Genomic DNA, 13,470 nt, shown 5'->3' with positions numbered 1-13,470 from the left:
ACATGGGCAAGGTAACCTCCTACTGATTACCACCTACCGCCCTCCCTCAGCTGATGACTTAGTACTCCTCTATGTTGAACACCACTTGGAGGAAGCACTGAGAGTGGCAAGGGCCACCTGGGTGGGGGACATCAATGTGCATCACCAGGAGTGGCTCCGTAGCACCACTACTGACCGAGCTGGCCGAGTCCTAAAGGACATAGCTGCTAGACTGGGTCTGCGGCAGGTGGTGGGGGAACCAACACGAGGGAAAAACATACTTGACCTTGTCCTCACCAATCTGCCTGCTGCAGATGCTTCTGTCCATGACTGTATTGGTAGGCGTGACCACCGCACAGTCCTTGTGGAGACAAAGTCCCGTCTTCACATTGAGGATACCGTCCGTCGTGTTGTGTGGCACTATCACCGTGCTAAATGGGATAGATTTCGAACAGATCTAGCAATGCAAAACTGGGCATCCATGAGGCGCTGTGGGCCATCAGCAGCAGCAGAATTGTACTCAACCACAATCTGTAACCTCATGGCCTGGTATATCCCCCACTCTGCCATTACCATCAGGCCAGGAGACCAACCCTGGTTCAATGAAGAGTGCAGGAGGGCATGCCAGGAGCAGCACCAGGCATACCTCAAAATGAGGTGTCAACCTGGTGAAGCTACAATACAGGACTATCTGCATTCCAAACTGTGTAAGCTGCATGCGATAGACAAAGCTAAGCGATCCCATAACCAACGGATCAGATCTAAGCTCTGCAGTCCTGCCACATCCAGCCGTGAATGGTGGTGGACAATTAAACAACTAACTGGAGGAGGTGGCTCCACAAATATCCCCATCCTCAATGATGGGGGAGCCCAGCACATCAGTGCGAAAGATAAGGCTGAAGCATTTGCAACAATCTTCAACCAGAAGTGCCGAGTTGATGATCCATCTCGGCCTCCTCCTGAAGTCCCCAGCATCACAGATGCCAGACTTCAGCCAATTCGATTCACTCCGCGTGATATCAAGAAATGACTGAAGGCACTGGATACTGCAAAAGCTATGGGCCCTGACAATATTGCGGCAATAGTACTGAAGACCTGTGCTCCAGAACTTGCCACGCCCCTAGCCAAGCTGTTCCAGTACAGTTACAACACTGGCATCTACCCAGCAATGTGGAAAATTGCCCAGGTATGTCCTGTACACAAAAAGCAGGACAAGTCCAACCCGGCTTATTACCGTCCCATCAGCCTACTCTCAATCATCAGTAAAGTGATGGAAGGTGTCATCAACAGTGCCATCAAGCGCACTTGCCTGGCAATAAGCTGCTTGGTGACGCTCAGTTTGGGTTCTGCCAGGGCGACTCAGCTCCTGACCTCATTACAGCCTTGGTTCAAACATGGACAAAAGAGCTGAACTCGAGGTGAGGTGAGAGTGACTGCCCTTGTCATCAAGGCAGCATTTGACCGAGTATGGCATCAAGGAGCCCTAGCAAAACTGAGGTCAATGGGAATCAGGGGGAAAACCCTCTGCTGGCTGGAGTCATACCTAGCGCAAAAGAAGATGGTTGTGGTTGTTGGAGGTCAATCATCTGAGCTCCAGGACATCTCTGCTGGAGTTCCTCAGGGTGGTGTCCTGGGCCCAACCATCTTCAGCTGCTTCATCAATGACCTTCCCTCAATCATAAGGTCAGACGTGGGGATGTTCGCTGATGATTGCACAATGTTCAGCACCATTCGTGACTCCTCAGATACTGAAGCAGTCCGTGTAGAAATGCAGCAAGACCTGGACAATATCCAGACTTGGGCTGAGAAGTGGCAAGTAACATTCGCGCCACACAAGTGCCAGGCAATGACCATCTCCAACAAGAGCGAATCTAACCATCTCCCCTTGACATTCAGCAGCATTACCATCGCTGAATCACCCACCATCAACATCCTAGGGGCTACCATTGACCAGAAACTGAACTGGAGTAGCCATATAAATACCATGGCTACAAGAGCACGTCAGAGGCTAGGAGTCCTGAGGCAAGTAACTCACATCCTGACTCCCCAAGGCCTGTCCACCATCTACAAGGCACAAGTCAGGAGTGTGATGGAATACTCTCCACTTGCCTGGATGTGTGCAGCTCCAACAACACTCAAGAAGCTCGACACCATCCAGGACAAAGCAGCCCTCTTGATTGGCACCCCATCTACAAACATTGACTCCCTCCACCACCGACGCACAGTGGCAGCAGTGTGTACCATCTACAAGATGCAGTGCAGCAATGCACCAAGGCTCCTTAGACAGCACCTTCCAAATCGCGACCTCTACCAACTAGAACGACAAGGGCAGCAAATACATAGGAACACCACCACCTGCATGTTCCCCTCCAAGTCACACACCATCCTGACTTGGAACTATATCGCCATTCCTTCACTGTCGCTGCGTCAAAATCCTGGAACTCCCTTCCTAACAGCACTGTGGGTATACCTACCTCACATGGACTGCAGCGGTTCAAGAAGGCAGCTCACCACCACCTTCTCAAGGGCAATTAGGGATGGGTAATAAATGCTGGCCTGGCCAGCGTCGCCCACATCCCATGAATGAATAAAAAAAAAAGAGGCAGTAATTCAGTTCCTGGATTCTTCATGTTCACATTCTCACTGCACTGAGAATGACTGAACTTATAATTTAGTGCCAGCAATCTGTTTCCCTGCATCTAATGAAATTAGGTAGTTTTAAACCAATGTAATTTGTTCTATAAACCATATGGTATTATAATGCATTGAGCAAGGAAATAAGCTAAGAGTATTGTTACAAGTTTTGTTTTAAAAAAAGAAAACCTACAATTCTATGTGTTTTAAAAAACTGAGAAAAAGATTTATTTTTTTTTGCTCAGTGGAAGACACCTGTAAATAGTTGGAATTCCTGCAATGTTTTGAAAGGAAGTTCATAACAGGAATTAAACTTTATGGGTGCTATGAAAGGAAGTTGAACCTGTGAAAGGATAGGAAGGCCAGCAGTTTCAAGGAACCCACAGGGATTTGACCTTTGAGCAATTTTTTTGAAGGACAAGAGGCACTGTGTCTGGACATGTGATCAGAAATCTGAAAATTTCTTCTGCTAGACTGCTGCTTCAAAATCCAAGCAGACCTGTTGCTACACTCCTGATGGAAGACCAATGTGACGCCTATTGCGGTTGCCCATCTCAGACTGTTGATCAACCTCGCCTGGAGAGACTTCGAGTGGCATCTGACTATTTGACTCTGGGACACCTCACCGCACTGAAAACATCCTACCAGAACATGAACCTCAATTATTTTTATTATTCCTTCTATTCCTAAGAAACAGCTGTAAACCAAAAATCCTTTTCCCCATTAACCAGTTTTTTTTTTTGGAATGTATGTGTGTGCATGAGGGTTAAGGGAATAAGGGTTTTTTCATATATAGAGACTTCTCATTATTGTTTCCCATTTTGTTTATTAATAAATAGTTAATTTCGTTGTTTAAAGAAACCTGGTTTGGTGTGCTTTATTCTGGGGGGAAAATATAGTGTTTAATTTGTCTTTTCTTCGGTCGGTGGGAGACTTGATTTGATATGCTGTGACCTGTGGAGTAGTGGGACTGAGTTAAGTGCATTACTCCCATCTTGGTTGTAACAGTATCATTCAAATAAACTAACTATTTTATGCTATAAAAGAAAACTTGCTTCCTCTGATTCTGACACTCAACTTTCATAATACATAATTATCAAGGATACCTTTATATTTTGAGGGTACATTTTCTGTTTCAGCCCGTGAGGTGCTCCAGTTTGGTCTACTGACTTCTTTCAACCTAGCGCCTCCTTTTCCTTGGTGCTGGGTAGACCCTGTCAACATTAGGAAGTTGCTTACCGTTCAAGCCCAGGTCTGTTCATATCTGACAAGCCTGTGGAACAGTGTTCAAGTGATTGGCCAGTAATCTTACTGTTATGGGACAGAAATGTTGGTGTCATTCCTTAACAGTTACTTGCTAAAACTTGATTAGGGAGGAGATTTCAAAATATCAGTCAATGACATACATCACATAGGTTTATGTGTATCCTTTGCTTCTTTGCAGTATCATTCGAAGCCTGACTTCTGCTGGCGACTGGCCCGCGCATACTGTGACGTGTTGGAGATATCGAAAGATGAAATGGAGAAGAAGGCCTTATTGGACAAGGGTAAGTTAGTTCTTTGATGCTGTAACTTGTGCATTAGCAGGGGGTTCAATGTAGCTTCTCCCAATAAATTAGCCAGGTAAGATAGTGAGTAGGTGAACCATTTTACTGGGTTAGGGGAGTTACCAGTGGACAATCTGGGACTGTGGGAAGTCAACATCTTCAAGATAGCAGCAGCAGACAACATTGGTAGGGATGAGTAAGGGTGAGGTGAAGATAACGTGTATCTTATGAGCATGATATTGTTTTTCTGTTCTTTTAACCAATTAGCTGTAGTAAGCATTAATTCTGTCGTGCTAATCTTGGTTCAAAACATTATGTCACTTAACGAATTACTGCCTTCTGACATATCTGTAGCCATTATCTTGCACATGCTTAGGCTTGTTAGTAACACATAAATGGCATAATGGGATGTAGAATCTGTCTAATTTAGTAGCCTTTTCAACATTATTGAAGCAAAAGCTCTCTGGTGGTTAATTTTGTTAGGACTATATGCAGCTGGTCCATACAGACCGCAAAGCCCTGTGTTGAATTGAGGTAAACAGGTTGCAACAGGTGGTAAGTTAGCCTGCTAACACATATGCCAAAGCTTACAGCTCAGAGCCACTGGCATGGGATACTCATTAACCAAATAAGGACTAGTGAAAAAAGCCCTAACTTCTTAAGTCTCATAACGATTAACTCCTCATCCCAGGTAACATCTTCATGAATCTACAATGTAATTATTTCCACTACTCGTATATCATAACAATGAGGTACGCCGACTATATTCAGTGCTACACATATAGCCTTATGAGTTCAATGTGACCACTTTGTTTTTGTGTTATAAGCATATAGATATCTAGCTGCAAAGCCACCTTTTAATGCAAGCAGAACTCCCAAATTTTTTACAAAAGCAAAACACTGCGGTTACTGGAAATCTAAAATAACAACAGAAAATACTGGAAATGCTCCGCAGGTCTGACGGTATCTGAGGAGACAGAAACAGAGTTACTGTTTCAGATCAATGAGCTTTCATCAGAACTAGCAAAAGTTAAGTTGTAACAGGTTTTAAAACATAGAGATAGGGAAAGGGAGAGTGGAGGATAGAAGCAAAGGGAAAGTTTGTGTTCGGATGGAGGGCAGGAGTGATTAAATGACGAGGCATAATAGAATGGTTATAGCACAGAAGGAAGTCAATCGGCCCATCGTGTCCATGCCGGCTCTCTGCAAGATCAACTCAGCTAATTCCATTCATTCCCTTGCCCTTTCTTGTACCACTGCAATTTTTTTCTCTTCATGTGCTTATCCATTTCTCTTTTGAAAGCCACAATTGAATCTGCCCCCACCACACTCAGGTAGTGCATTCCAGATCCTAACCACTCGCTGTGTAAAATAGTTTTCCCTCAGGTCATCGTTGATTCTTTTACCAATCACCTTAAATCAGTGATAATAAAAACAAGAAATGCTGGAAATACTCAGCAGGTCTGGCAGCATCTGTGGAGAGAGAAGCAGAGTTAATGTTTCAGGTCAGTGACCCTTCTTCAGATCTGACAAATATTAGAAATGAAAAAGATTTTAAGCAAGTAAAGCAGGGGGTGGGGCAAGAGATAACAAAAGAGAAGGTGTTGATAGGACAGGGTCACAGAGAATAACCAACCAGGAGGTCATGGAATAAAGGCAAACGGTATGTTAACGATGTACTGAAAGACAAAGTGTTAGTACAGAGAGGGTGTGAATAGACTGTAAAGCACAAAGCACTTCAAGCACACACATTAAAAAAAATTTAAAAACAGAAACAGTGGGTAGGCACAGTAGAAACAAACTAAACACCCTCAAAAACCTAAAATAAAATAACCAAAGAAAAAAATAACTAAACTTAAAAAGCGGGGGCTCGTCATGCTCTGAAATGATTGAACTCAATATTCAGTCCGGCAGGCTGTAGCGTGCCTAATCGGTCAATGAGATGCTGTTCCTCGAGCTTGCGTTGATGTTCACTGGAACACTGCAGCAATCCCAGGACAGAGATGTGAGTATAAAAGCAGGGATGGGTGTTGAAATGGCCAGCAACCGGAAGCTCGGGGTCATGCTTACGACTGAACGGAGGTGTTCCGCAAAGCAGTCACCCAGTCTGTGTTTCGTCCCCCTAATGTAGAGGAGACCGCATTGTGAGCAGCGAATACAGTATACTACATTGAAAGAAGTACAAGTAAATCTCTGCTTCACCTGAAAGGAGTGTTTGGGGCCTGGGATAGTGAGGAGAGAGGAGGTAAATGGGCAGGTATTACACCTCCTGCGATTGCAGGGAGAGGTGCTGTGGGAAGGGGATGAGGTGGTGGGGGTAATGGAGGAGTGGACAAGGGTGTCGCGGAGGGAATGATCCCTTCGGAATGCTGACGGAAAGGGAGGGGAAGATGTGTTTAGTAGTGGCATCACACTGGAGGTGGCAGAAATGGCGGAGGATGATCCTTTGGATATGGAGGCTGGTGGGGTGAAAAGTGAGGACAAGGGGAACCCTGTTGCGGTTATGAGAGGGAGGGGAAGGGGTGAGGATAGATGTGCGGGAAATGGGCTGTCTACTAATATTCATTATAAGCCCACCAACTCCCACAGCTACCTCGACTACCTTCACACCCTGAATCCTGTAAGGACTCCATTTCATTCTCCCAGTTTCTCCGTCTCCGACACATCTGCTGTGATGATGCAACCTTCCACAACAGCATTTCTGATATGTCCTCCTTTTTCCTCAACTGAGGATTCCCCTCACTGTGGTTGACAGGGCCCTCAACCGTATCAGGCCCATTTCCCAGCAGAGGTTAGAAAAAAGTAGACAAAGAACGAAAGGAGCATCCCATCCACCCACCCACCCAACCTCCCACCTCCCCTCCCCTCCCTCCCTCCCCCCTCCCAATTCCCCCCACCTCTCCCACCTCCCCCTCCCACCCATCCTACCTCTCCCACTTCTCCCCCACCCCCCCCCCCCCCCCACCTCCCCCTCCTACTTGTTTCTTGTAGCAGAAGGGTCAGTAACCAGAGAACATAGATTTAAAGAAATTGGCAAAAAACAAGAGGCAACATGGCTAGCTTTTTCAGTCAGCGCAGACAGAATGGGCTGAATGGCCTCCTTCTGTGCCCTAATCTTTCTATGGTTCTATGGTTACGATCTGAAATACATGACCTGAAAGGGGGTGGAAGCAAATTCAATAATTTTCAGAAACAAAATTGGATAAATACTTGAAGGGGGACAATTTACAGGGCTTTGGGGAAAAGCAAATTAGTGGTACTTATTGGTTTGTTGTTTCAAAAAGCCATGGACACATTGGGATAAATGGCCTGCTATGCTGCATCACTGGAAATGCTTCAAAGTTCCCTTTCCCAATATATTTCATGGTTCTGTGAAGGTACGTTATTACATTATTGCAGCTTTGTGAAATGGGGGAAGGGCATAGCAAGTAAATGTTTTAAAATTCAGTTAATCACTTTTGAGTATTGATAACCAGATTGACAGCAACTGGAAAAAAATATTGATATTTAAGTTTAGGTCTTGAAGTGAAATTCTGTTTTCTCAAAATAGCTTAAGATGTAATGACATCAAAATGATCTGTCCACCAAAAGAAGCACTGGTGGTTTGATGACCCTTCAGAAGGAAAGAACTTGCATTTATATAGTGCCTTTCATGACCTCCAGCTGTCCCAAAGTGTTTTATAGCCAATGAAGTACTGTTGAGATGTATCCATTGTTGTAATATAGGAAACGCAGAAGCCCATTTTGGCACAAGTTCCCACAAACAGCAACGTGATAATGATCAGGTATACTTTAGTCGTGTTGGAGATCTTCAGATCTTCTTAAGATCTTCCTTTTGTGTTTAACTTGATTGAGTTTCTCAATGAGGTAACAGAGAGGGTTAATGAGGATAATGTGGTTGATGTGATTTGTTGGCATCCTTTCATCTACGAATGATGGACAGGATGATGGACATGTGATGTGTATGGGCTTCCAAAAAGCATTTGTTAAATTGCCATAGAATAGGTTTGTCAGCAAAGATGAAGCCCACGGAATAAAAAGAGCAGTGGTAGTATGAATACGACATTGAACATAAGAACATAAGAAATAGGAGCAGGAGTAGGCCATTCGGCCCCTCAAGCCTGCCCTGCCATTCAATAAGATCATGGCTGAACTGCCTCAGACTTCAACTGCTCTCTTGTGCCAGCTCCTCATAGTACCTCAGCTCCCCGTTATTTCAAAAATCTATCTACCTCCTCTTTAAATCCATTCAGTGATCTATCCTCCACGACTCTCTGGGGTAGAGAATTCCAGACATTTGCTACCCTCTGAGAGAAGAAATTCCTTCGCATCTCCGTTTTAAATCAGTGTCCCCTCATTCTGTAACTATGTCCCCTAGTTCAAGACTCCCCCACTAGTGGAAACATCTTCTCAACATCTATCCTGTCAAACCCCTTCAGAATCTTGTACATTTCAATAAGATCACCCCTCATTCTTCTAAACTCTAATGAATAAAGGCCTAGCCTGTTTAGCCATTCTTGATAAGTCGACTCCTTCATCCCAGGAATCAGCCTAGTGAATCTCTTTTGAACTACCTCCAATGCCAGTATATCCTTTCTTAAATACGGGGACCAAACCTGTACACAGTACTCCAGGTGTGGCCTCACCGACACCCTGTACAGTTGTAACAAGACTTCTCTATTTTTATACTCCAACCCCCTAGCAATAAAGGCCAAAATTCCATTTGTCATCCTAATTACTTGCTGCACCTGCATGCTAACATTTTGTGTTTCATGCACGAGAACACCCAGATCCCTCTGTGCTGCACTTTAGTGGAGTCTCTCTCCATTTAAATAATAGTCTGCCTTTTGATTCTTCCTACCAAAGTGCATGACCTCACACTTTCCTACATTAAACTCCATCTGCCAAGTTTTTGCCCACTTACTCAACCTATCTATATCCCCTTGCAGATTCCTTATGTCCTCATGACAACATGCCCTCCCACCTAGTTTTGTATCGTCAGCAAATTTGGAGTATTACACTCTGCCCCCTCCTCCAAGTCATTAATATAGATAGTAAATAATTGAGGCCCTAGGACTGATCCTTGTGGCACTCCACTAGTAACGTCTTTCCAACCTGAAAAAGACCCATTAATCCCGAATCTGTCTTTGGTGAGTTAACGAATCCTCAATCCATTACCCCCCAATACTGTGAGCTCCTATCTTGTGCAATAATATTTTATGTGGCACCTTATCAAAAGCCTTCTGGAAATCTAAATACACTACATCTGCCGGTTCCCCTTTATCAACTCTGCTTGTTATATCCTCAAAGAACTCTAGCAAATTTTTCAAACATGATTTCCCTTTCATAAAACCATGTTGACTCTGTTTGATTGCGTTAAGCTTTTCTAAATGTCCTGCTATTTCTTTGTTAATAATGGACTCTAGCTTTTTCCCAACGACCTGAGTAACAGGAGACAGAGAGTATTGGTGAACAGTTCCCCGGGTTTGGTACTTGTACTTGGGTGCACAGGGCAAGATTTTACAATTTACAGATAATACAAAACTTGGAAGTGTCGTAAATGGCGACAAGGCTGGTGATAGACTTCAAGAGGACAGACAGGCTGGTGGAATGGGTTGGCATGGCATGTGGTAGATGAAATTTAACGCAGAAAAGTGCAGTGTGATACATTTTGGTAGGAAAAGAGGAGAGGCACCATAAACTAAAGGGTGCAATTCTAACGCAGGTGCAGAAACAGACACCTTTGGGGTATATGTGAACAAATTGTTGAAGGTAGCAGGGCAGATTAAGAATGCGGTTTAAAAAAAAAAGCATATGGGATCCTGTGCTTTATAAATAGAGGCATGGAGTACAAAACACAGGAAGTTATGATGAACCTTTATAAAACACTGGTTTGGCCTCAACTGGAGTATTGTATCCAATTTTGGGCAGTGCATTTTAGAAAGGATGTGAAGGCATTAGAGAGGGTGCAGAAAAGATTTGCTAGAATAGTTTCGGGGATGACAGACTTCTGTTATGTGACTAGATTGGAGAAGCTGGGTTTGTTCTCCTTCGAGCAGAAAGGTTGAGAGGAGAATTGATGGACGTATTCAAAACCACGAGGGGTCGAGATGGTGTAAATAGAGAGAAACTTGTCCCATTGATGGAAGGATCCAGAACCAGAGGACACTGATTTAAGGTGATTGGCGAGAGAACCAAAGTCGACATAAGGAAAATCTTTGTTTGCAGTGGTTGGTTACAATCTGAAAGGACAGTGGAGACATATTCAATCGTGGCATTCAGAAGAGAACAGGGATAGGCACTGGCATTGCACCACGGACATTTGACAAAATTATTGACACAGCTGCGGACCATGGGTCAATTAATCTGTATATAAATTGTATAGCCAACTTAATGCCATCAAAACACAGTCTGATTTAAAACACATTTCTCCCCATAAATAAAGCAACTAAGCAGACAAACATCAATGGAGAGCAGCACAACTGCATTAGTTAGCTAGCAAGCAAAATATTATGCACTGTCGATGCAAATTACTTTTGTTCGCAGAATAGAGATAGCTACACCATGTCACGGGATGATAGATGGACTTTATCGGATGACCCATGTGAGTTCATACTGTGTCAGGAGTGTAAATTTATCCAATAAACCATGAAAATAAAGAATTTTATGGGATGGAGCATATAGTACTTGGGAAGAGTCATGTTGAACAGAAAAGCAGAGTGGGACAGGAAGGAACCGAGAGATTAAAGGTAGGTAGCCAAGACTAGTTTAATTATCTTGACAGGCTGTTAAACTAGGTCCTGGATTCTAAAATACAGAAACAACAGAATCTCATGAACAAAATGTCATTTTCTCACCAAAGCTAGTAACAAAAATAGATAAGCACAATTACAAATAAAGAAAGCCCTTCAATTCCTCCAAAAAAGCAATTCTCTTAAATTCACTTGCATCTATATTTCAGTCTATCACTCTCGATTCAGTTCTGACAAGATAATTATGAACAAAAAGCTTTTCTCAAAAAAGTTGAATGGTTGTCTTATTCAATTATTCAATTGTATAGTTCAATTACAAAATGTTTATTTACTATCTGTAAGATGGTATTCACGACTAACCAATTATGTCCCAGCCAAATCTGTTACCTGTTAGCAAAGCTGCACTTATAACATAAAGTAATTATATGATGCAGACAACTTTCAAATGACATTGACCACTGAGGTTATCTGCCTTCAAACTGGATAGTAAATGATGCATAATGCAGTTACTGATCTTTGACATACTTGTAAAACTTGTCCTTTGATCCAATTAGTAACCAAAAAAAATCAGTTAATGACTGTTTCTAACATGGTCATGGTAACATAATAAATTTTTACTATATCTGCCCTGACAGTTTTAAAAATTGCAGATGTAGCATGGATTTTGTGAAGGAATCATAGACAGTTCATTGTAGATTAAGGTTTATTAAAGCTATTTACTAACGTATACGGGTCATCAGCATCATGTTTTTGCGAATATCACTCAGCCCCAATATACCGTACTCTTGTATTCATGAGGAACTTACAATGCTGACATCTCGAGATTCCTTGGATTTTCTTGTCTGTTCTGCCCTCAATACAAGTTATAGAACAATGTGATTCCAAATGGATAACAGCAGAATTGTGACATTTATATAGAAATAAAAGTCCAGCAACTTTCAACATTTCACTGAGCTTGTATCCCAAGTGAAAGTAATGTGTGCCAGAGCATGGAAATCAAGACATTCCCTAAGTGACTTCTGCCATTTTAAAATGAATTTACTTAACACAAGCCTCCACACTTGTGTTTTAAAATAATCTAGCTGCTAAGTTATTTTAAAACACAAGATTAAAGGCTTGGAGCAGGGGTGTCAAAGCTTTTTGCGTGGGGGGGGGGGGGCACATCACACTGGTGTCCGTGTAAGGACACGTTGCCAACCCCTGGAAGAGAATTGGATAAGTACCTGAGGAAGAAGAATTGCATGGCTACGGGGAAAGGATGGGGGAGTGGACTAACTTGATGGTTGGTGCAGTGAGCCGGCATGGACTCAACAGACCAAATAGCCGCCTCCTGTGCTGTAAACATTCGATGATTCTCTGACCAAGTAGTATCATCCAGTACTGAATTCCAGAGCAAATCCCCAACTTTCTCATTATGAAGTAGTTCCAGTCCCTGCCTGTATGTTCTATCAAGTAATATTGACTACCTGATGACAGCTTGGTCCTTTAGTAGCAATGCGAATGACTGAACATGTTCTTCCTTGTCCATCTGCAGTTCATTACAATCCACTATCGCTACTTAGATTATTTTTTCAAGCTGCTGTATGAATATTTCTCCACCAGTAACATTCCTGTTTTACCTCTGTTTTAAAACCAAATGTCCTGGGGCTAATCGTTCAGTGTTTGTTTTGTTCTTTTAACATTTCCTTATTTGTTTTTGCCGTAAAAGTTTCTTTTTTAAGAAAATAGTGATGACAAGTTATATGCATTTCTGAGGAGTGACTGCATGCAGGCACATTATAAATTTGAAGCCAAACATTGCCCAGCAACAATGTATATAGCTTCACTCTCAAGCTACCCAATGAGATAAAAGCACTATGGTAGTATAAAGCCACAAAGACTAGAAAGGGCTGATTTAGTTTCTGATTTGTGCCGACCTCAACCTTGGCAGCAGCTAGGGGAAGTTACCACAGCCTTAGCCAAGTAGTGGCAAAATCAGCCTAAGATCTCACTTCTCATTGCTATCCAGTTACCACAACTGCTGGGACTGGACTGGAAGCTCAGCTCAAGGTGAAATTGGATGTCAAGGTTGATAACAGTCTGGTTCAAACTCACGTCATGGGCAGGGAGTGGAATGGAATCAGCGGCTGTGGAATGGAGTTTTTGGCCGGGGCTGTAGGTTCTTTCCATTGAGCTGGATTTTGTGGTCAGCAGCGCAGTTGGGGTACCCGCCACTGACATAGAATAAATCTCAGTACAAACCTACCACGATCCAGGTGGTGAGAATTTCGGCTGCCTTGAGGGAGGATTCCCTCTTGGCATGCGTTGCAGCGAAGCCTAGCAGCGCAGGCTGGTACAGGCGAAACCGGCAGGCAGTTGTGGGTATGGCTTACAGTCACCATAAAAATAGAAAAAATGCATTGGAAAATCAAGTTTGTAGTGGGCATAATTAATTTTACTAAATTAAAAATTTGAATGTAATGTAACAAAATTTAAACTTTTTAGTAAGTACAATAATTTTGATCAGATAGATCATTTTAAAAAGTCTGATAAATCATTATTAAAAAGTCTTAAAAGTT

The 13,470-nt window shown here is 42.9% G+C and overlaps 1 protein-coding gene across 5 annotated transcripts in view; it reads left to right on the top strand.

Moving 5' to 3' along the window:
• Positions 1-13,470, top strand: part of LOC137373966 (regulator of microtubule dynamics protein 3-like) — a 338,872-nt gene that overhangs the window by 58,862 nt on the left and 266,540 nt on the right. For all 5 annotated transcript variants that reach the window (XM_068039654.1, XM_068039652.1, XM_068039653.1 and 2 more), the window contains one exon: positions 4,058-4,160. In XM_068039654.1, coding sequence (XP_067895755.1) covers positions 4,058-4,160 — 103 coding nt within the window. The remainder of the gene's footprint in view (positions 1-4,057; positions 4,161-13,470) is intronic.

This window comes from Heterodontus francisci, chromosome 9 (assembly GCF_036365525.1).
Source record: "Heterodontus francisci isolate sHetFra1 chromosome 9, sHetFra1.hap1, whole genome shotgun sequence".
Lineage (NCBI taxonomy): Eukaryota > Metazoa > Chordata > Chondrichthyes > Heterodontiformes > Heterodontidae > Heterodontus > Heterodontus francisci.
The sequence above is the reverse complement of the archived record's forward strand: the minus strand, read 5'-3'. Positions and strand labels throughout refer to the sequence as shown.